At 46.4% G+C, this 22550-nt stretch overlaps 1 protein-coding gene across 2 annotated transcripts in view; it reads right to left on the bottom strand.

Annotated features, from left to right (window-relative positions):
- Positions 1-22550, bottom strand: part of GALNT18 (polypeptide N-acetylgalactosaminyltransferase 18) — a 296162-nt gene that overhangs the window by 77569 nt on the left and 196043 nt on the right. For both annotated transcript variants that reach the window (XM_081099430.1, XM_081099431.1), the window contains exons 4-6: positions 12784-12967; positions 10959-11156; positions 6646-6760 (exon numbers count right to left, since the gene is read on the bottom strand). In XM_081099430.1, coding sequence (XP_080955556.1) covers positions 6646-6760; positions 10959-11156; positions 12784-12967 — 497 coding nt within the window. The remainder of the gene's footprint in view (positions 1-6645; positions 6761-10958; positions 11157-12783; positions 12968-22550) is intronic.

The raw sequence follows: 22550 nt of genomic DNA, 5'->3' as shown, positions 1-22550 counted from the left end.
TTTCTTTGGACTGGCATTTGCCTGTTATAACTTTTTCCATCCATTTAGATTTGAACCTTTCTGTATTATATACTTCAGACATGTTTCTTATAAACAGCTTACAGATAGTTTTAAAAATCTAGTCTAAAACTATTTGTCTTTTAATTTAGTCCATGCAAATTTAGTGTATTTACTGATATTTGGATTTATTTTTACCATCTTATGTTTTTTCTTTGTACCACCAGTTTTACTTCTCTCTTTCTTATTATTTTCATATTTAATTTCCCCCCTCTAATATTTTGAAAGCTAGGTTTTCTACATCTCTGATTTTTATGGCTCCTCTAGAAATTTTAATATGCTTATTATATTAAAACTTAAAGTCAACTAGTATCCTTAGTAACAATATAGGCATTTTAGAACACCTTTATTACATTCATCCCTCCTAATTTATTTGCAATTATTTTGCATTGTAGTTTTCAATTTTTTTAATTCATTATTTTTTAGTTTTACTTATTGTTGACAGTATTATAGATGCCTCCCATTCCTCCTCCTTTCCGCCTCTCCACCCAGCCCCTGCTCTAACCCAGGCCTTCTCCACACTATTGTTTGTGCCCATGGGCTATGCATATATGCATATATCTTTTTAGTTAATCTCTTCCTCTTTCCTCCACCCCCTTCTCTCTGAAATCTGTCAGTCTGTTTCATGCATCCATGCCTCTGCACCTATTTTGTTGGTCAGTTTACTTTGTTCATTAGATTCCATATATAAGTGAGGGCATGTGATATTTGTCTTTCTTTACCTGGTTTATTTTGCTTAGTATAATAATCTCCAGGTCCCTCCATGCTGTCACAAACTGTAATAGATCCTTCATTTTTACAGCCACATAGTATTCCATTGTGTAAATGTACCACAGCTTTTTAATCCACTCATCTACTGAGGGGCACTTGAGCTGTTTCCAGATTTTAGCTATTGTAAATAACGCAACCCCATAAACCATTTCTATTGTGCTATATACCATCACTATTTCTTTAGATTTACACAGATGTCTTGTATGAGCTTATTATTTTTCTTTTCTTTTTTTTTTAAAAAAAATATATTTTATTGATTTTTCACAGAGAGGAAGGGAGAGAGACAGAGAGTTAGAAACATCGATGAGAGAGAAACATCAATCAGCTGCTTCCTACACATCTCCCACTGGGGATGTGCCCGCAACCCAGGCACATGCCCCTGACCAGAATCGAACCCGGGACCTTTCAGTCCGCAGGCCGACGCTCTATCCACTGAGCCAAACCGGTTTCGGCTTATTATTTTTCTTTTATCTATTTACCTTCTGGGATCATTTTCTGTATTTTAAAGTATATCCTTTATAATTTTATTTGCCTTTTAGTGGCAACTCTTTCAGTGTTTGTGAATCAAAAAATGACTTTCTTTTTTGCCTTAGTTTTTGAAAGGTATTTTATTAAGCATACATATATAATTTGATAATTATTTTCTCTCAACATACTTAAAATAGTATTTAATGGTCTTCTGGACCATTATTGCCACGGAGAAGTCAATTGTTTCTCTACCATCAATCTTTAGTTGGTCTATCTTCTCTTTGTCTTTGGCATTTTGTAGTTTCACTGATATGTCTGGGGGTGAATATATCTGTATTTATCTTGCTTTGGACAGATTGACTTTGTGAACCTAAAGACTGGTCTTTCACCAGTTTTGACATATTTTCAGTGATCATCTATTTAAATATTGCTTTTGTCTCATCCTCTCATTTTACCCTCTCCATTTGGAATTCTAAAATACTAGATCCTCTCCCTCAATTTTAAATGTCTCTCAACCTCTTTTTCCTTTATCATCCTAGGCTGATTTTAAATAATTTCTTCAGGTCTATTTTCCAGTTTACTAATTTCTTTCCTTTAACAATGTCTGTCTAACTGTTTAATACATCCATTAAGTTTTTAATTTTATTATTTTTAATATTTTTCATGCTTGAAATTCTATTTTATCCTAATATGACTGATCTTTTTATAGTCTCTTGCTTCTTATTCAGATTTTAAATGTGTTAAAATTTTTATTTAAATATATTACACAACTTATTTTATATCCTGTCTGATAGATTCAATACCTGAAGACTGTGGATCAAATTTGGCTGTCCAAAGCTTTTGCTGGTGTTTGCTCTGGATGCTTTGTTTCATCCCTATCTTTGTGTGTGTGTGTGTGTGTGTGTGTGTGGTTTTAAGTGACTGCATATCCCTTGGAACTCTAGCTGTGGGAAGTCTGTGGCCCGAGTTAAAGAGGTCTTTCCCCAGAGGGAACTTGTACACACTTTTGCAGATGCCTAAGAACTTCCAACAACTTTAAGCTAAATACTATTCTTGAGGTTTTCTAGACCAGGAAATATTTTGATTTTAAGTTATAAATCTAAGGGAAGGATTCATAGAGGACAATTTTTTCCTATCTTCCCAGCAGAAGCCTGAGAGGGTGAGGATGGGAGCATCTCTAATTCATCTTTATACTGAGATCATTGGCCTATGGAGTCCCAGCTTCATGGGAGCTGTGTGTGTGTGTGTGTGTGTGTGTGTGTGTGTGTGTGTAGGGAGGGAGGATATGTTGTTACACTCTTTATCTTGGGCAAGCCTTGAGATTTGTATTCTGTTCTTGTACTCTATGAAATTGAGAAAACAATCTTGAAGTCACTAGATTCTTCAAATAGAACAGACTCAGGCTTTCTCTAGGTTCCTACTTTCCCTTAATTATTGGTCTCTGTATTAGTTTCCTTGGGCTGTGATAACAAAGTACCAAAAGCTGGATCACCTAAAAACCCAGAAATGTGTTCTCTCACCGTTCCAGAGGCTAGACGTCTAAAATCAGGTATTGGCCATGATCCCTCCAAAACTTCGAGGGAAGAAGCCTTCCTTAAAAGAAGTCTCCTTCTTTCAGCTTCTGGTGGCCTCAGGCATTCCTTGACTTGTGGCAACACAACTCCATTCTCTGCCTCCATCTTCTCATGGTCATCTTCCCTGTGTGTCTCTCATAAAGACCCTGTAATGTTGGATTAGGGCCCACCCTAGATCACTATGACCTCACCTTAAGCTAATTACATCTGCAAAGACCCTGTTTCCAAATAAGATCATATTCACAGGTACAAGGGGTTAGAACTTCAGCATATTTTGGAGGGGATGCAATTCCACCCATAACATTCTCTAACAATTTCTTAATTCCTTGCCAGCTTTCAAATGCTTTCTTATATATACTAGCACTTTCATAGCCATCAATTATGTAATCATTATGAATTCTACACAACATCAGCTCTTATTTCCCACTCTTCTCATTCTGCTTGGCCATAGTAGCTCTTTTCCTTCTCCCACTAAGTTGTGGACTTAGAAATCATAAGTTTAAAAAAAACATATTAGAAATGATTGCAAGATAAGAATAAGGCTTTAAATGGAAACTCAGCAGACACGATAATGAATAAAGTAGAAGGTAATTGCTGCAAGGACATTGTAATACCTTTTTTTGGATGTTATAAGGGCTTTTATCTCTAGATCACTGTGGTATAACTATCTAGTCTTTCAAATCATAAAGACCTGGGGTTGGACTCTTTCTCCCCATCTTATAAATTGTATGACCTTGAGATGATATGTAAGCTCTTAATTTCACAATTTCCTCATCTGAAAAAAAAAAGGAATATTACAATAGCAGCTACTTTTTAGGGTGTTTTATAGGTGGATGGCATAAGCAAAATGCCTAGCACAATCGCTGGCACAGAGCGGGTACTGAATAATTGTGCAAATGACACTATTTCTGTGTTCCAGATGGGTAAGGACCTTGAATAGTGGCCTCTGACTAAATGAGGTGAGAAAAGCAATGTCTCTCATTTTCACACACAATCCTGTGGGGTAATTGATGGGAAATCCTAGAAGAGGAAAGGGAGGTTCAGAGATATTAACTTATAAAACATAAAAGAAAAACACTGACAACCACACAAAACGTGAACATCTATTTTAGAGATGCTCAGCAATTCCATGTTCTTTACAAAGGGAACTAGAATTCAAATGAACTAGCCCCACCTCTGTTCTCAGCTCTGCCAGCCAACAAGTTGCTGGGTCCCTGTTTAAAAGCCACCTTTCCTTCAGCTCCGATGACACTTCATCTCCGTAAAGTAAGAGGGAAGAGATGAAGGAAAAACCAGCCAGGCAACATTTTGCACTGTATTTTACACCCTGAACACGAAACCACCAGAGATTTTTAACAAGTATTTGAAAGGCTTATCCAGGCCCATGCTCGGAACAGCTTTATAACCTAGGCAAGGGGAAGCCAGAAATCTCCCATCACTCCGTGATTGACTCACAGACGTGTTGGAAGCAGAGTTCACAAATCTAATTCCTTTCTCCGTTCCAGATATTTTTACCCAGAGAGCATAAGTGACTAGAGGCTAACCTGCTCGCTCAGCCAATTCCTGGCAGCAACTCCTAGTGAAAAAGATTATGTTTGGGGGCAAGCATTTATCCAGGAGCGGCGCTGAAATGAGATGGTTAGGATGCAGGTGGCGGATAAATGACCAGTGTAGGGACAGCTTTAAAAATGAGGTGGTTATGCAGGCACTGCCCTCTATGAATATATTAGCTCGCCAATAAGCCTGTGCATTTGACTGCCTCCAAAGCACTGTCTCAGGTTCAGGGAATACAGTTGTCAGAAAGTGTTTTCTGAGCTCTTCTTCAGAGAAGCTGCTCCTGCTGCCAGTCCTCAGAGCCCTAGTGTTCAGGCTGGGGAACAAGCCCAGCTCACACAGTACCTGTCAGACCACTGCAGGTGATGTGAGATGCTCATTGGAGGTGCCCAGTCTCCCCTCAGGGCAAGGTGGAGGATGTGTGGGACCAGCAGGCTGTCCAGTGGGTGGGAGGGCTGAGGGGGTCAGAGTTGACAGGAAGGTATGTCCAAGCTGAAGTCCCTGAGTAGGAACTGAATATCAGAAACGGGAGACACCAGGCACAGACAGACATTAAGGCCAAAGGTGTGAGAGTGGATCACCGGTAGGAGCCAGCCAGGCATCGGTGCAGTGTGCAGGGGGGGCTGACAGTGCGTGCATGGCTGTGTCAGGCTGCTTAAAGATCCCCATGGAGAGGACAGTGGGGACCACTGAAGGGACCAGCCACAGCTTGAATGTTGGGTTTTTCATAGGATCACAACCTAGATAGAGGCATGGGCTTCCCTCTAGGACCAGGTCCTTTGTTGTATCCATCATCCCATTCTTGCCAACCACCAGGGGACCTGTGCATGCCATCAGACATGGGGAGGGGTTCATTTTGGAATTATCTTTTTGCTGGAAGCCAGTTCCAGCATGTCAGCAGGGTTGATTCATCTGGAGTGGCAAGGGCATTTCCCCAAACCTGAAAAGTGTAATTGCTTGCTGCCAGACAGCTCAGGGCATCTCAATCTACATGTTATTGCCTCCTACTGGCCAAACACCTGAACAGCCAAAGGCAATTATCCAATCTGACAATGGATTCTGTACCAAACCCTACCCTTTGATGTATATATCTCCACCTTGCCTTAGGAAAAATTGTGTTAATAAATAGCAAGGGGTCCTTAGACAAGGAGAACTTGGTTTTCTTTAGCTAAGTCTTCTCTGACTCTCTATAATGCCTTTCAAAATTATGTTTCATCTCTGGACTCTTATTTAATTTGCACACAGCACCTTCTCCAGATTGCTGAACCCTTCTTGATGCCAGATTAAGACCCCCGGCATCTTTTCATGGGCCCAGGGAAAGGGGAAGAGCCTAGGAAATGTTCCTCTAGGATGAGAAACTAAATGGTGTCTATTGAGGATTCACACCATGCAGTGATGGCTGTGGAGGGCCCCATGCTTTGAGGTGGGATTGGGGCCACCTCCAGAAAATGGTATGAGGTATGAACGTGTCTGAGGGTCTGACCAGCATGGAATGTTTTGCTGTTTATATTCCATGAGTTTATTTCCCTGTAGCTCTCTCTTGACAAAGGCTTTAGGACTTTAGGGGCCACTGTGGAGGAGACAGAATATCAGAGTGAGAGATCCCAAGGGGAGGTGACTCTGAGGATCAATCTTGTTCATCCAGCCCTTGGTGCCTGCACCTGGAGCACAACTTTGCTCACTCTGGAGAAGCATATGTTTGGTTTTAACAAAGAGGTTGTTTCCTTGAGTTGAGAGCTCAACTCTTCCATGTCCCCACCCCCAAACATGCAGTCTCTGAAGTTTCTTCCTGAAAATTCTGTAGGTGCCATCCTGTGTCACTACCTCATTCCAATCAGTGCTGATTGCATACAGATGGACCAAGCTTAGTGAGTGGACATTCAGAATCAGTACATGACCTTCAACCTTGAGCCCCATTTCTCCACCCCCTAGACCAGTGGTTCTCAACCTTCCTAATGCCACGACCCTTTAATAGAGTTCCTCATGTTGTGGTGACCCCCAACCATAAAATTATTTTCGTTGCTACTTCATAACTGTAATTTTGCTACTGTTATGAATCGTAATGTAAATATCTGATATACAGGATGTATTTAGGTGACCCTGTGAAAGCGTCGTTCGACCCCCAAAGGGGTCGCGACCCACAGGTTGAGAACCGCTGCCCTAGACTCATTCACTCTTTGGGGAGCTGAGCCAAGCCCTGTGGGTGAGAATCCCTGCTCACCCTGATCCCGAGCTCGACGTTCTCGCCTCCATAGACTTCCATGCCTTCATCCAGTAAGCCAATCTCCTGGAAGTACTGGCGGTCCACAATGAAGCATCCAATGAGGGCTGGGCTCCTGCAGAGGTGAGGGGAGGTGGGCCAGGTTAGCAGAGGGGCTGTCTCGTGGTGGTGCCAGGGGAGTGAGAGCACTGGTACCTTCCCACCAAGAGGAGCTGGTCCTTTTCCTTCCTTTGCTGCCAAAGCTGGTGCAGAGCTGGTTCTCTGAGCGGCCCTCATAGGTCTACCCTCACCAGCTGTCCCAGGGAGGCTATTTCTGCAGGGCTGCAGCAGCCAGCTCCTGTCCTGGGACCAGCCATCAGTCCCCCTGGTGCTTGCATTTGTGTTAGCCCACAGAAGTGGTGCTCAGCTTGCCAGTCTGGGTTGAACGTCTGTATCTATAGTTGCTCTGCCCCCTGAACTTTGAACTGCACAGCCAGTCTCTGTTTCTACCCGGGCGCCCTGCCAACTTTCTCACCCTTCCCCAACTTGGGTTCTGCATGCCAACCTTGGTCCACTTAGAAAAGTTAGCTGGGGCGTTGGCTAGCATGGTAAATAATTTGGATTTTATCTATAGACAAAGGAGGGTCCCTGAGAAACTTTAAGCAGACAGTGGTATGAGCAGATCTGTGTTTTTAAAGATCTGTGTTTTAATCCTTGAGCAGCTGAGGGAAGTCAGATTGTAGGAGATTGTATGGAAATTAGGAATCCAGTTAGGGAGCCTGTTGCTATATCCATCTAGCCCTGGAAATGATGAGGACCTGGGCCAAGAGTGGAGATAGGGATTGTCTAAAGACATATTTTACTATAAAATCAGCAGAACTTTGAAAGAGATGAACTATGGAGGTAAGAGTGAGGGGGGGATCTGGATGGCAGCTGGCTTTCTGGCTTAGGTGATGGTGGGGTGGAGCCACACATCAAAATTGGGTACAGAGAAGAAGCTGGCTTCAGAAGCAAGCAGTATTCCTTGCTGGGGACACTGGTCTAAGGTGCCTGAGGGGCCCTGTGGGGAGAGATCCAACAGGTAGGCCTGAGATAGGACACCTGGTCTAGAATTCAGCATGGGTCTTAGGCTGGAGCTACATGTCCACAGTTAGTAGGTCCAGCAGCTGGAAGGCCTTTCCTTGGTGAGCGTGAGTGTGGGGCTCACCGGCAGTGTGGATGCCCAGCACGGAACTTTACCAGGAGTGACCCACGTTAGGTGAATCATCATGAGGGTGTGTGGGCTGCTTCTCTGCTGGGAGCCATGACTCTGCATTGTTCCACTGCACACGGCTACCATTTCTAGTTCTTGTGTAGCAACCTATCAGCTGGTGGCTGAAGGATTTGGTTGGGAAGAGAAAAAAAGGAGAAATGAAGACTCTTCAGCGATAAGAAAACTGGTAATCACATGCAAATAGACCCATCTTTGAAAGTGGAAACTCATCCACGTGGGGAAACAGCTATTCTGCAGGCTATGTCTTTGGAGAGTACTGATGCCAGAAGCTGCTCAGGCAGAGACTGGTGCCTGGGGGCCCCTGTCCCTCCTCCTTTCAATCACAGCATTTTATTCTGAATGGCTTCACCTTCCCTAGATCGCAGGTACGCAGGGTGGTCAGTCCACCTCAAGCACTTCTCCTAAGCAGAGTGAATTCCTGCTCTGGTGGGCGATGCTTGACCTTGGTCTTGGAAGTGAGTGCCTTGGAAAAAATCCCCATTGTGGCTGTTCCTCTGAGAGAAGTTCCCTAGCCTCTTTGAGCCTCTGATTCCACATCTATGAAGTAGAATCCACTATATAACCTCACAGGATGAAATTAAGTATTGAAATCCTCTGGGACATAATTGGTACTCAAAAGATCATTTTAAAAGAGGCACTTGCCCATTACAAAAGCCAGGAGAATCCCCTCTGTAAATCATGGTGACTTAAGACATAAGCCCAACAGGCGGGCAGAGTGGGTACTCAGCCTTTCCCTCAGCATTCTGCAGTGCTGAACTGAGCTGGCACCGCTGGACACATAGGACGGAGCCTTCCCCATCTGGCCAGACCCAGTCAAGGAAAGCGCACAGGCCACCTCAGGCAGTCCGTCACTTATTAACCAGCGAGGGTACTAAGTGGGCTCAGTCAGCCTGGAAGTTGTGTTAATTTATACCTTGTCTCATTCCCCCCCAAATTAGAAATAGCTTACAAGAAAAATGTAAAATACGTGGAAAATAAAATAGATAAGTGTCTGAAAAGACAAAAAATTCACGATGAAGTTGGGGGCTAGTTAGAATGCATGTGCAGCATTAGGTCCTTCTTCAAGTGGATCCACAAAGTAGACCCTGAGCTTCCTGGTGGCTGAGGTGAACATGAGCATACCTGGCCTTAGAAATAAGATTTATGGGTCCCATGTGGAAATAGCATTACTAATTCCTCAGGGATAGCAAGGCTTTCTTTGACTGGCAGTGAAGTTGAAAGAAATCTCTGATGTCAGTCTTCTTTAAGAGGTCAGTCACTTCACGACACAGTGCAAAACTATCTCAAAGACACCCCTGCAGAACGCAGCAGAAGATACCTCTGGGCTCTTCCTGCAGCTTATGCAGTCTGTGGACAAAGAACCAAAGTACAGCCCACGGAAACGGGCCCAGGTGGGCATGATACATTTATATAACCCACAACTTTCTGTGGAGCTGTCTTTATCTAGGGATAAAACCAGGGATGTTTTCTCCATTAATATACTTTCTCTCAGCCAAGGTCTTGCTAGCAAGCAGGGGAAGGAAAATTTGAGAGTGAGACGCTATTCTTTGTGAAGGACCCAGAATGTGGGTTTACGAAGACCAGGCTGAAGCAACTAACATCAGTGCAGGCGTCTGTAAGAATGCTTGTTACGTGGTGGCGTATTTCCCTCCAAAGATCAACAGACCTGGGCAGAATTCAGCCACCCCAGGCCTGAGCTCAGGGTGGGTGACTAGGGGGATGACAACTAGGCATGGGATCTAGCTGACCTGGGTTTGGATCCTGGCTCCCCTGGCCAGAGCCTTTGTCAGGGCCATTCTCCTTCGTCAGCCTTGCTCTCCTCATCTTGTGAAGCAGGGATGACACAATAGCTGTCACCAGGTTGATGAGGAACAAATAAGACCATGCGCGTAAAAGGTCCTTGCACACAGGGACCTCCAAACAAATATTGAACAACACAAAATTGTGGCAGGGGCCTAACAGATAGGTAGTCAAGATAAGCACAGGAGAGCCAGGTGGAGTTCTCTTCCATCCCGTTTTAAATATGAATACAGTGTGTGTTTTTTCTTCTGGCAAGGAAGAGGTGATCTTAGATAATAATCACCCCTCTCAATTACACTTTTCATAATCTTCCTTCCTCATGTAATACAAAGTGACATCGAGTTTCTAATCTCTTTCATTCCAGGGACTGTCCCCTAGGCCACCTTCTGGTGTGTCTGTGCGTTTGACAGGCAGCCCTTTGCAGGGAGCACAAAGGCGCCTGATCTGTGATTAACCAGACAGAAACAAGGGCTTGTGGGGACGGCTGTTTCAGGAGTTCTGATTCATAAAACAGGCTGCACATGGGAGTCATTCGGGGGTCTATGATGGTAGCAGCAAAGGCTGAAAGAGTTTGGGACCTTTGAAATGCAGTTTGAAGTTCCTTTCGTCTGAGTCCTAAAGGATACGCTCAAACATCAGCAAGGCCTAAGCAGTGCTGTGAGGTCTGGTCCTGCCTCTCCTTCCCTCCAGCCTCATGGCCTCAGGCTGCTCCCTTTGAACCTGCTCTGTGCCCAGGAACTCACTCTGCTCCTTCGCATATGGATGCCTCCACCCTAAGCCTGCGATCTCCTAGTTGCCCTTAGAAACAAGTGCAGATGCTACACTGTCAGCAAAGGATTCTCCCTACTTTCCTTGCGGTTTCCACCAGCGTGGTGGAATAATTTGTTATTCTAATTATTGTGTCTGTCTTTACTCGACTTCAGGATTTTGCTGGCAGGGATTGACTCTTAATCACTCTGGATCCCAAGCACCCAGTGTAAATAGTAGTTGGCTCCCAGCAGGTGCCCCACAGTGATGTGCTGGAATGAGTAGCTGTGAGCCTCTGAATGAATCTGGGAGCCATGGCTCTTTGAAAAGAGATCACAGAGCTGGTGAGCAGTGAGTGACTGGAGGTCACTTATAATTCCTTTCCACCACTGCTCACCTCACCCCACCCACCATCCCATGATGGGACTGGAGTTTGGGGAGTAAGGGTTGTGCTGGGAGGGGAGCTCTTGCCCTGGAGGACGAGGCAGAGAGATCGCAGGTAAGGATGCTGTACCTGATCGGGGCCGTGGAGTTCTCCAGCTTCCACCAGGCCTTGGGGGGGTTTAGGTAGCGGCACCACAGCTCCCAGTCAAAGCCCTGGGCGGCCAGCGGGTACTCTTCTATCTCAAAGTTGTCATATTTGATGTTGTCAAACGATGGTGAGATGATCCGCTTCCGGTTCTCCTTTATGCGGGTGAGTACGGGTTCAGCCCTGAGCAGGAGGGAGGGAGAGAGGGGTTACTGCCTCCAAGGTGAAGAGACACCAGATTGACGACTCCTAAAGCTCCTCCACTGCGGAAAGAGGGAAAGACACCTGGACATCTCCTCCAGGAAAGCGCTGCTCTCCTCCTGGGCAGGGGCCCTACCAGCCTCCCCACCCCCGTACTTCTGGGCTGGCAAGAGGCCCAGCCACTCCTTAGCACCTTCTGGGCTGAGCTGAGAGATTCTTAGTGCCTTACATCCATGTGTCTGCTTGCTTTCATTTTTTTTCACTAGAAAAAAAAAAAATCAAGACTTAAAGGAAGAAGAAACAGATCTGAGGTTCCCTGGGAAGCTTTCAACATGGGCTTTGATTTTGCTTAAATTTAGCACATTAACTAGGAAACAGGCAGATGAGGAAGGCAGAGACAGGGTGAGAACAAACTTACTTCATGCTGCCTGGGGCCTTCCGTCTGTGCCCCCCCAACCCCCACCCCACCCCACCCCACATGTTCGCCTCTGCCCAAGGAAAGGTGGCAGGTCTGGCTTCCAGGGAGCCAGAAGCCCTTATGGGCACCAGGCAAGTAAAGTGTTTGCAGAGAGTAATGATAAGCTTCTCATTAATAATGAATTGTTGCGTAATTGTTTATTTAAATCAGCTTGAAATAGTAAGTGTCCCTCTCCTCTCCTGGCTATAAATCCAATGAAAATGCCTTTTAAATAGTCACAAATGGCAAGCAGGGACTTCAACTATGAAAAACGGCCGCACTGCAATCTTAATTCGGCCTGTTATGTAAAAGTCTGCCCAAATCCAGGCATGCTGCGTGCAGGCCCGGCTGCTTCTTCCTGTTAAATGGCACTCTTCACCCCACTCCAGAGAGGCAGGGTGGCACCTGGAGTCTGGGAGGAGAGCAGACCCAGCTCCATCAGGCATAGTGGTCAGAAGGGGGGTTCCCTCAGCCATTCCCAGTGCCTGGTCCTCCCTTGCCCAGGCTCTCTGCAAAGTCACACACAGGGGCCACAGACACCCTCTGGCCTGGAGGGATGTTGGTATCAAGTGCCCCACCCTACTCAGATGACACAATTGAAGGTTTGTGTGTGTTCTCTTCCCCCTCACAGCAGCGGTGGCCAGAGCAATAAAGGTTTCCTGAGACCGAGTTTCACCAGGAGGAGAATCTGCCATATTGAGCTACCACTGGCCTGGCCTTTGGGGAACTGAGGGCACTGGTGACATCAAACCACCTTAGCTCCCTCTGCCCACTAGGCCTTGGCTCGTCGGTGTGGTTGGGCTTCTGTCTCATATCTGGTCCAGCTCTCACTTTCCTGGGAGTTGCAGCCTAGTCCCTAGCTAGGCTGGTACTCTCTGCTTTGCCCGTAGCATTTACCCTTCTGCCAGAGGACCACGCCAGCCAGAGTCAAGCCTCATGTCACTGTATCCTTTAGACACTGTGTGTTGACCCTATTGACCCCTGACCCTCCCCCACCCTGAAGGGCCAGCCCTTGCCTAGTCACTCACATACCCATATCTCACCTGTTCCCAGAATTCTCTGCTTACCCCCACATGACTGAGATCCCAGCATGCTTTGCACCCATCTGAGTCGAAGCTCCTGGACCACCCTCCTCTCCTGATGGGCACTTACCAGCCCACATTGAACTCCACATGGGCATCGAAGAGTGCCACTACAGGGGCAGTGGCCGCCCTCCAGCCACTGACCCGGGAGCGGATGAGGCCCTCCTGCTTGCTGTGGCGCACGACTTTGATGAAGCCTGGCTTCTGGCCATTCACCTTGTCCACATACTCTGTCAGCTTCTCCTTCAGCTCCTCTGTGAGGGAGAAAACGTATTGTTAGCATAATGGGAACAATCAAAACATATCCCCTTTCGTGGAGAAATGACCCCCAGAGAGAGGCTGGAGGGTCCATTCCCCTCCCTGGTCTTCCTTGGTGTTCCCCAGGATGGCCAGCACAGCTCAGATTTGAAGGGAAAAATAGAGGTGAAAATAGCATTTATGGAGCCCAGCAACTTACATAGGATCACATGCCTACACACATTGACGATTTAATCTTTACAACAAGCCCTCGGGAAAATGAGGCTCAGAAGGGTTTATGAACTTCTCCAATGTCATGCAGCATGTGAGGGGAAGTGTGTGCTTTTAAGCCAGGTCTAAGGATGGCACAAACCACCTTCTTCTCACCAGCTCCTTCATCCCAGTGCCCTCCACAGTCCTCCCCCAATCCCAAGGGAATGCTGCATCTTCGGAGCTGGCAGCCCAGGACCCACTCCTGCTGGGTCTCCATCTCTCTAGGACGTGCGTGACCAGGAGCTGTGCCCTGTGAGCAGCTGCGTTGGTTTGCTGCCTGCTGTTGCTGGGCCTGGCTATACACTGAGTCCCCAGCTTCTTCATAACTGTAAGTGGGGCCTGAGCAACCCAGCAGGGCCCCTCGCGCCTCCACTGGGGAGAGCACAGCAGCCACATCCACTGTGTTCTCCACAGCAGCACAGGCAACAGCCTATGAGGGCGCCGTCCCCGCAAATGATGACCTGAGTGGGCCACATTCTCCCACCTGTGACCACAGCACCTCCCCAGAACTCGAGTCCCACTCTTTTCCTATGTTCTCAGTACCTGCCTCTCAATCACCCTTCCTACCATCTTCTCAGCCAGGCCCTGGACAGACCCACTGGGGCTGAGCGCCCTCCTTATCAGAGAATGAATGGTAGGAGCTCCGTGTCCCTTGGTGCCCAGTCTGGGCCCCACCATGTAAGCAGCCCACTAGGTGTGAGAAAAGGGCACGAAGCAGCTGGCACAGTGCCAGGTGCATGGTAGGTGTGCCACATGGCAGCAGCAGAGTGTAGTAGAAGGAAAGTGGTTAGAGTCAACAGCACCGCATTGTACGCCTGCTTTACTAAACCAACTCTGGATGTCCATGAGGAAGTTTGGATGGGGTGAGTTTATTTTGCATATGGGAAGGACATGAACTTGGGGTGACTATAGGGTGAACTGTTATGGGTTGAATTGTGTCCTTCAAAGAAGATATGCTGAAGTCTAACCCCCTGTACCTCAGAATATGACCTCATTTGGAATTAGAGTCTTTGCAGATTTAACCAAGTTAAGATAAAGGCATTAGGCCCTAATTCAACATGATAGATGATGGATACGGAGTTAGGCATGCACAGAAGGAAGACAGGTGAGGAGACATAGAGAAGATGCCATCTGCCAGCCAAGGAACACCTGAGCTCACAAGGCGCTAGGAGAGAAGCCTGGAACAGACCCTTCCCTGCCGCCTTCAGAGGGAGCGTGGCCCTGCCTACGCCTCTAGTTTGTACCCTAGGACTGAGAGACAATAGATTTCTGTGTTCAAAGCCACCCAGTTGGTTGTGCTTTGTACTTTGTAGTCCTAGAAAACTAGGTTGTTATGGGGATTAAGTGGAATTGACGTGTGAAAAATGCATAACACACAGTAAATGCTAAAAAAAAGTTAGCTCCCTCCTTCCTGCCTCACAGTTTCCATCACTGGGAGTTGTAAGGGACGGAGTTCCATCTCTGGTTGACAAGGCCTTCTTCATAATCTCTCATCCAGAGCCATCTCTTCCTCCTCTGCCCTGACCCCAGGTTAGAAGTCTGCAAGCAACAAGGCCATGGTGGCCAAACAGAAGATATGAATGCGTGCAAGGGCCTCACACCAGGAGGACAATGAGGCATGATGGTCACTGCCAGAAGGGTAAGCCCTCCTGCAGACATTGACTTCAAATCCTTTTACACATGAAACTGCCCAAACCAAAGGCTGGAAGGATGGTACCCCTGCTTGAGTTACCATTGCAGAGGTGAGGAAACCGGGCATCCAAGAAAGAAATGCTGAGAGGGAGGCCGGAGCCTCTGGCCCTGGACAGCTTCTAACCTGCTCTGTGACCTTGAGCAAGTCCCTATGAATCCCAAGACCTCAGAGTAAGTTGGACAGGATACTAAGTTAGTTTTGAACCAATTATCCATCAAAGGTGTGAACCCCTGTCTATCCTGATGAGCGATCCTCCAGCCCCTCCACTGATAGGGTCATTCCTCACGGAGTTACACCGACTATGACATGTTCTTTTTTCTCTTGCCCTCAAGTGCCAGGGTCTCTCAACCTTCCACTCACTGGCCCAAGCCTTATTGTGTGGCCACAGAAGGCAGGCCAAGCCCTCTTCCATATTCAAGCATTTCGAGTTGAAGACCACCCTTCAGTTCTTGCTAAGGATTTCTCCAGGTCAAATATCTTTAGTTCCTCCTCATATTTCCTCATATATCATGAGCTCAAGTCTTTATACCATCTTGAACTTCCCTCTAAATATGTTAGTTTTTCTCTGACATCTTTAATCTATGCACCTAGAAATTGGCCCAATATTTCTGGAGTAAATTGGGCTATAGAGAATAGAGGGAACTAATCACCTCCCTTATTCTAGAATCTATGCCCCTATTCTTTGAGTTTAAGGTCACATTACCTTTGCGTACTTTGGACTCAAAGTGAGTTTACTGGAAGCAAACACCTACAGGTTCTCTCCACATGATGCTGCCAAGTGAAGCCTCCTCCTGCCATCTCTTCATGTGGGGGTGGGTGCATGTATTCATGCTTGTGTTTGTGTGTGCACATGTATGTGCTGAACCAAAACATAGGATCGTATGTTTACTTCTATTTAATTCATTTTCTTAAAAGATTGATATTGTTTATCCAAAGTCAAAATGTTTCCCTGCCTGATTCTGTTATCCAATGTCTGCCATCTATCCCTTCCAATTTTCCAGCTTCTAAAAGTGATGAGCCCATGCACTTAATTCTCATTCAAGTCATTTTTTTTTTAAACAGTGTGACCCTGCTCCAGATCCAGGGCCAGTGGGGGCTGTCAGGCATTCTCATTCCAGCCCAAAAATTCAGTTGACTTTTGGGCTGCCACCAACACGTTGTATAGCTCACTTTAGCTGATTTAAAAATGACCCCGTGACCTCGGATTGAACAGCTGACAGGGAGGCCCGGGGATGCCACTGTCGCACAAATGTCAGGAAGTTGGCCACAGAGCAGCATGACTCAGTGTGCCCCATGCTTACAGGTCTTCGTGTATGGTTGACAGGAGGCCTCTTAAAAATGCTGTGTCATCACTTCAAAGTCCACCCCGCATATGTCCTTTTTGGGAATGTTAAATAGAGAGCTCATAAAACCTGATATTTGACAGTGAGGTGGCGAGTGTACGGCACTTGGAGTGAGAACTGGGGTAGTAACTCGCTCCACAGGTGAGAGTCGCTGCCTGTGGGGACCGCTTCTATGGTGTTGATGGGACCGGGCACTGGATGACTGCCCCCAAATGACCCCCCACAAACCCCACCTCTCTGAATTCACAGTCAGTGTGCAGCTGCCTCACACACTGACTCTGGGCTGGCCGTGTGACAACAGGGTGCAACAGGAGGGACCTCCTGCCAGTCCCAGGCCTTGGGAGGCCTGCGGCTTCTGCTTTCCTTCTCTGGCTGCCCTAAGTGAGGAAGCCGGAGCCAGGTCCTTGTGGATGAGAGGTCCAGAGAGGCCCCAGCCATTCAGGCTACCCCACCGAGGCCCCAGACGTGTGAGTGAGGCCACCTTGGATCCTTTGGCCACGGGCTGACTGTGAACACAGGGAACCCGGCTGACACCTCATAGAGCAGAAAGGAACTGCCCCTACCACAGAATCACGGCTCCAGCCCTTATTGCAGAATTATGAGCCAATGAATGGTTGCTGTTTTAAGCCATTAGCTTCTGGGGTGGTTTGTTATACACAAAAGCTATTAAAACAGGACCTATTGTTCTGGTATGATGCCGGGGTTAAAATAAGATTGTGAACTCCTGAGGCACAGGAAATGAATTCAGACACAGAAGAGCCAGCTAAGAAGGTGGCAGCAAGAGATGAAAAGGCTTTCTTTCTCATAGCAGCTGCTTGCCCCTTTGTACCTCTGAGCTCTGTTAACAGTGAACTAGAATAAAAGTTTCTAGTGCATCAGCTAGAGAAAAATCCTGTTCTCAGAGAGCTATATCCCAAACAGTAGCTGCTGTTTAGCTCTAACCAAACAATTTTTAATTTTTTTTAAAGGCGTATAATGTCCTGGATAACACTGGCTCAGACTTTTCAAAACACCTTTACCTAATAAGGTTTTCATTTTTTCCTTCAACCTTTGTCAACTGCCAAAGCAAAAGATATCTCAAGAGTACTTCTGTATTCGTTAGAAAACTATTGTACAAGATATTGCCTATTACATATTCTACATAATATATGATAAATACTTCTTAGAACTTAGCTCAAAAAACATATAAAAAACTTTACTTACCTAAACTCAAACTCATAACCCATCATATTTACCTTTTTGCCAAGGCTGCCAGGGCGCTCAGAGACAAATATAATGACGAATCACAGGGTTCTATGAACATTTTTGCTTCTCTAACTTTGCTAAAGATTTGATTTTCAACTTGTAGCCTAAAAGCTACATTGTCTTTTACCTTTTTTTTCTACATAAGCTACCTTTCATTATTTTTGAAATCTCTATAAATAACTTTTATAAAATGTCTTTGTAGAGCATGACAGGGGTATAATTGTGGAAAGAAAGGGAAGGCTGTATTTCATGTTTGTTTTAATGTGCTGAGGAAAGGGGAGGTAGGAAGTCTGTTCTCTGTGACTTTGCCAAATTTAGAATCAATGGCAGAGCTGTAGACAGCACCAGCTCTAACGAAGAAATACAATTTGCGCCCTGCATGGGGCCAGGTGTTACCCTGTTTCTATTGCTCCTCCAGCCCTCTCTTGCTGTCCACAAATCCCTGTTCTTCTGACATCTGGATGACCTCTGCCAATCAGCATGCTCAGGAACACTATTCACCTCTTAGGACAGTGGTTCTCAACCTTGGCTGCACATTAGAATCACCTGGGAATCTTTTTAAAATCTTGATTTCTGGGCCTCATCCTCCAGAAATTCTGTTTCTTTGTTATGGGGTGGGGCACAACATTAATAACAAAGAAACAGAATTTCCGGAGGATGAGGCCCAGAAATCAGGATTTTAAAAAGATTCCCAGGTGATTCTAATGTGCAGCCAAGGTTGAGAACCACTGTCTTAGGAGGTCACAGGCCACTCCATCATCCCCATGAGGTGCCTTTCCCAGAACCAGCTGAGTGCGGGCTGCTTGCCTGTTCCCCCTCCTTCAGACTTAGATGCCAAATAAAAATGCAAAATTCACCAGCCTGGTCAAACAGAGCCCTTTCTTCCCTCCCTATATATATGTCCCCTGGACTGCTCCCATAAAAAGCAATTAGCTCCACGAAGTCACCCTAAAAGGAACAAACTGCAGGCTGAGCAGGAGAAGTCTGGTACCAATGGCTATTAAACTGATTTACTAGTAAACACCTAATGAGATACCCTTTATCTCTTGCATAAAGGAAAAGGAATCAGGAAATTGATGCCCGATGGGACTTCGCTCTTTGGAAGGCAGCTGCACAGGCATCTTGTAAAACGGACTCCCCAGGCTTGCTATGGAGAACCAGGTTCAGCTCCTGTCCCTCCCTCACAGCCCAGGTGATCATTTCCCAGGCTTGTTCCAGGTTTGGGGAGGCAGGAGTGAAGGGAGAGGCCACCCATCATTCATTCATTCATTCATTCATTCATTCATTCAGAAAATATTGGGCATTCATTATGTACCAGTTACTGATCTAGCTGCTATGGCAATACTGTGAACAAGACAGTCCCTATGAAACATTAATTCTAATGGATGTTTAAAAGGTATGTGATGTACTCCACTGAGGGGGTGGGAGATGTCAGGGAGAGAGGGAGAAGGAAAGATGGAGGGAGGGGAAAAAGAGGGGGTGGAGAGAAGAAGAAGAGGAAGAGGAAAAGGGGAGGAGGAAGAAAGGGGAAAGAGTAGGGGAAGGAACAGGGAGATTTTTTGAAAAAGAAGATCAGAAACCAATTCAGTTCTTCCACACAATGAGGCCTCTTTTTATTTTATTTATTTATGTATTTTATTGATTTCAGAGAGGAAGGGAGAGGGAGATAGAAACATCAATGATAAGAGAGAACCATTGATGGGCTGCCTCCTGCATACCCCTACTAGGGATTGAGCCAGCAACCTGGCCATGTGCCCTGACTGGGAATTGAACTTGACCACTGAGCCACACTGGCCGGACAACACTGAGTCCTCTTAAATGACAGGCCTTCTGGGCCTGAGATGCAGTGCTTGGTGCACAACTGGAGGGTGGGGTGCTACTAGGCATCGAGGCTGCTAAACACCCTACAGTGCATAGGACAGCTCTCCACAATAAAGAATTACCCAGCTCAAAATGTCAGTAGCACTGAGTTGGAGAAACCTTGCATAGCTCTTACACTAGTCCCTCCTTATCCGCAGGGGATGCATTCTAAGACCCCAAACCAACAGGCCGGGATAGACAGGTAGGATGTGGCCCTGCTTGTGTTATCATTGAGGAGATGAGGGAACTGGGCATCGAGGCAGAAATGCTGAGAGGGAGGCAGGAGAGCCCCAGGGGATGCCTGACACCGCAGCTAGTACCAAACCCGATCTTTGGATCTGATGCCTTGGACCAGTGATGGCGAACCTATGAACTCATTTTTTTGGTTGATTTTTCTTTGTTAAATGGCATTTAAATATATAAAATAAATATCAAAAATATAAGTCTTTGTTTTACTATGGTTGCAAATATCAAAAATTTCTATATGTGACACGGCACCAGAGGTAAGTTAGGGTTTTTCAAAATGCTGACACGCTGAGCTCAAAATGTTCGCCATCACTGCCTTGGACTATCCCCTGTAGTTCCCAGATGCCTCCCCCTGACACCCCCAAGGCATTGCCTTTTGTCCCCTCTGCCTGTCCCCAGTTTCAGGCCAGCCTTGCCCTTTAGCTCAACCTGGATTAGAGTTGCCACTCCCTTCCTCCAACTGCCTGAAGGAAAGCAAGTGTGAACACCCCCATTGAGAAGTGCTAATAATTGCTTGCCTCCAATGGTGCTGATTTGAAGATTAAAAGCAAAGCACATTTCTGTTTATTCCTCTAAGAGGGAACAGTAGCTGTTCCCCAGAACAGAAGATTAACTGGCTTTCCTCTAAAGCCATTTGGGCCATTGAACACAAATGATATGTCAACACACTTTAAAGAAGAGATTATTCATTAGGATGCGATGGCTGTTGAATTTAGCTAATCATCCACTCACCTGAGAAGCTAAAATATAAATGTATACAGATGCCACCGGACCCCCACCCCTGAAGAATCTGGAGGGGGTCTGTGGACTCAGGTGGCCCTGCTGATGAATGATGGTGAGCTGGGATCCAGAGCAAAATAGACCAGCCTGAGTCCTGAGCCTGGGGTGGGGAGTAGGGGGTGGGGGTAGGGGTGGGGGTAGGGGTGGGGGAGAGGTCAGCCTTGTTTTGTGCATTCCTCTCTAAGATCATTCCAGACAAGCTGTCAAGTCCTAGGCAGTTTACAAATGTCTGCCATGTAGTTGATTCTTCTGTCCAATACACCTAACAGCTGCACTGCTGTCTGACTCCTTTAATAGCTGCACTTCTTCAAAGTCCATTGATACTGAAGTAGATGTGAAATGGCCTTAAATTGTTCTCCTTACTCAGGACTTGGGGAGAGGAAAGCTCTACCCAGGAGCCCCACAGATGGCATATAAATATGGCTACCGGACCTAAGCATAGTGGCACACCTTCCAGGAAGTCCAAGCATTAGTTCAGCAAGTTAGAGAAAGTCCCAGAATTACCACCTAGTAGACAGCCACCTGTCTCTAGGTCTACTCTTTTGTGTCATAGCCAGACATGGGTGACCACAAAAACCCACAAGAAATATGCACTCCTCACTTAGTGGTCTCCAAAGCCAGGCTCTCAACATCCACTAATACCCTCTTACCTGCTATAAAAATGACTTATTTTCCAAAAGATCCTGTATTCAACAACAAAATGGTCAGAGCTGGTTTCTGAATGATATAAAAATGGCTAGTCAGAGATGTGTTTATTGGGTGCAAATCTTCTCTCTCTCTCTCTCTCTCTCTCTCTCTCTCTCTCTCTCTTTTTCTCGGGTTAGGCTGCAAATTCAGCTTCTTTTTGACTAGAAGGCTAATATGGAGCGTTCACACAGAAGTTCCAACTTCTCTGGGATACAAATCTCTGAGCAATAAGATCAAGACGTGAGGGAAGAGGGCCTCCGTTTGGGCAAGGGTTTCCCAGAGTGCTTGTTACTCGCCTTTGGGGTTCACAGTACAACCTGCGGGGAAATCCATCCACTCTGGGCCCAGGACAAAAGGCTGCCGAAACCAATCTGAGTGTTCACAGGTCCAGCCGCACCCTTCCGCTCCAGGCAGGGCATTCTGAAAGCTTACCCCCTCTTTGCTCCTGACAGCCCCAGACTTGCCCGAGGTCACAGAGCTGGTAATCAGTCCCACCAGGAAGAGAATCCAATGCCCCTTCCCCCAGGGCCAGAGCTCCAGGCTCTCCATTTCACCGATGTCCACAGTGAGTAATTAAAAAAATGAAAATGAGAATAATGGACTAATAGAAATCAGTTGTCTTCACGGACTGAATGACCTTGGAAAAGAGCCAGCTTGCCTTTGTGCTCCCTGGGGCCGTGTAAGGAGGAAACTGCTATAAAGTAAAGGTGGGACTGCAGCTGCGAGATTACCTAAAGAGCATAAGATATTCTGGCTACTCTGATGGTTTTCAGCAGGAATTCTAGGACTTACTTAGAATGCCATGATGGGTGCATCCAGGCAAAGTGGACCCTGCTGCAGCCCCGGCCCTTCCAACTCTGGGGGACTGGGCAGGTAAGTTCCCTCCATGGGAAATGCTGGCATCAGCATTTGACAGCAGGTTAATTCCAAGCCCTCTTGGTGTCGCATGGGGATTCCAGGAGGCCCGGGCCCTCCTACCTCAGGTGTTGGTGCTCAAGAAGGGCAGCTGCCATTGGCAGTTAAGCCGGGGGCCAACTGGAATTCTGATGCTAACTTATTTTGCGCAAGACTTGGAGAGTTCAGAGTGCTGCCTAGCTTAGGAATTTGATGATCTAAAAGCTCATGACTGAGAGCCCAAGAGTTTACCACCTGAGCCCCAAATTTCAAGATTCTGAGATTCCTAGAGTCTGTGATTCTCAGATAGTAATTCCCATGATCCTGAGATCCTAGTATTCAAAGCTTCTGTAAATGCCTGAGCTATAGCACCCCATCCCCACCATTGTTGGCCTATCCCGTGGTCGGCAAACCGCAGCTCGAGAGCCACATGCGGCTCTTTGGCCCCTTGAGTGTGGCTCTTCTACAAAATACCACGTGTGGGCGCGCACATACAGTGTGATTAAAACTTCGTGGCCCATGCGCAGAAGTCGGTATTTTGTGGAAGAGCCACACTGAAGGGGCCAAAGAGCCGCATGT

Source organism: Myotis nattereri (genome assembly GCF_964212035.1).
Source record: "Myotis nattereri genome assembly, chromosome: 9".
NCBI lineage: Eukaryota > Metazoa > Chordata > Mammalia > Chiroptera > Vespertilionidae > Myotis > Myotis nattereri.
The sequence above is the reverse complement of the archived record's forward strand: the minus strand, read 5'-3'. Positions and strand labels throughout refer to the sequence as shown.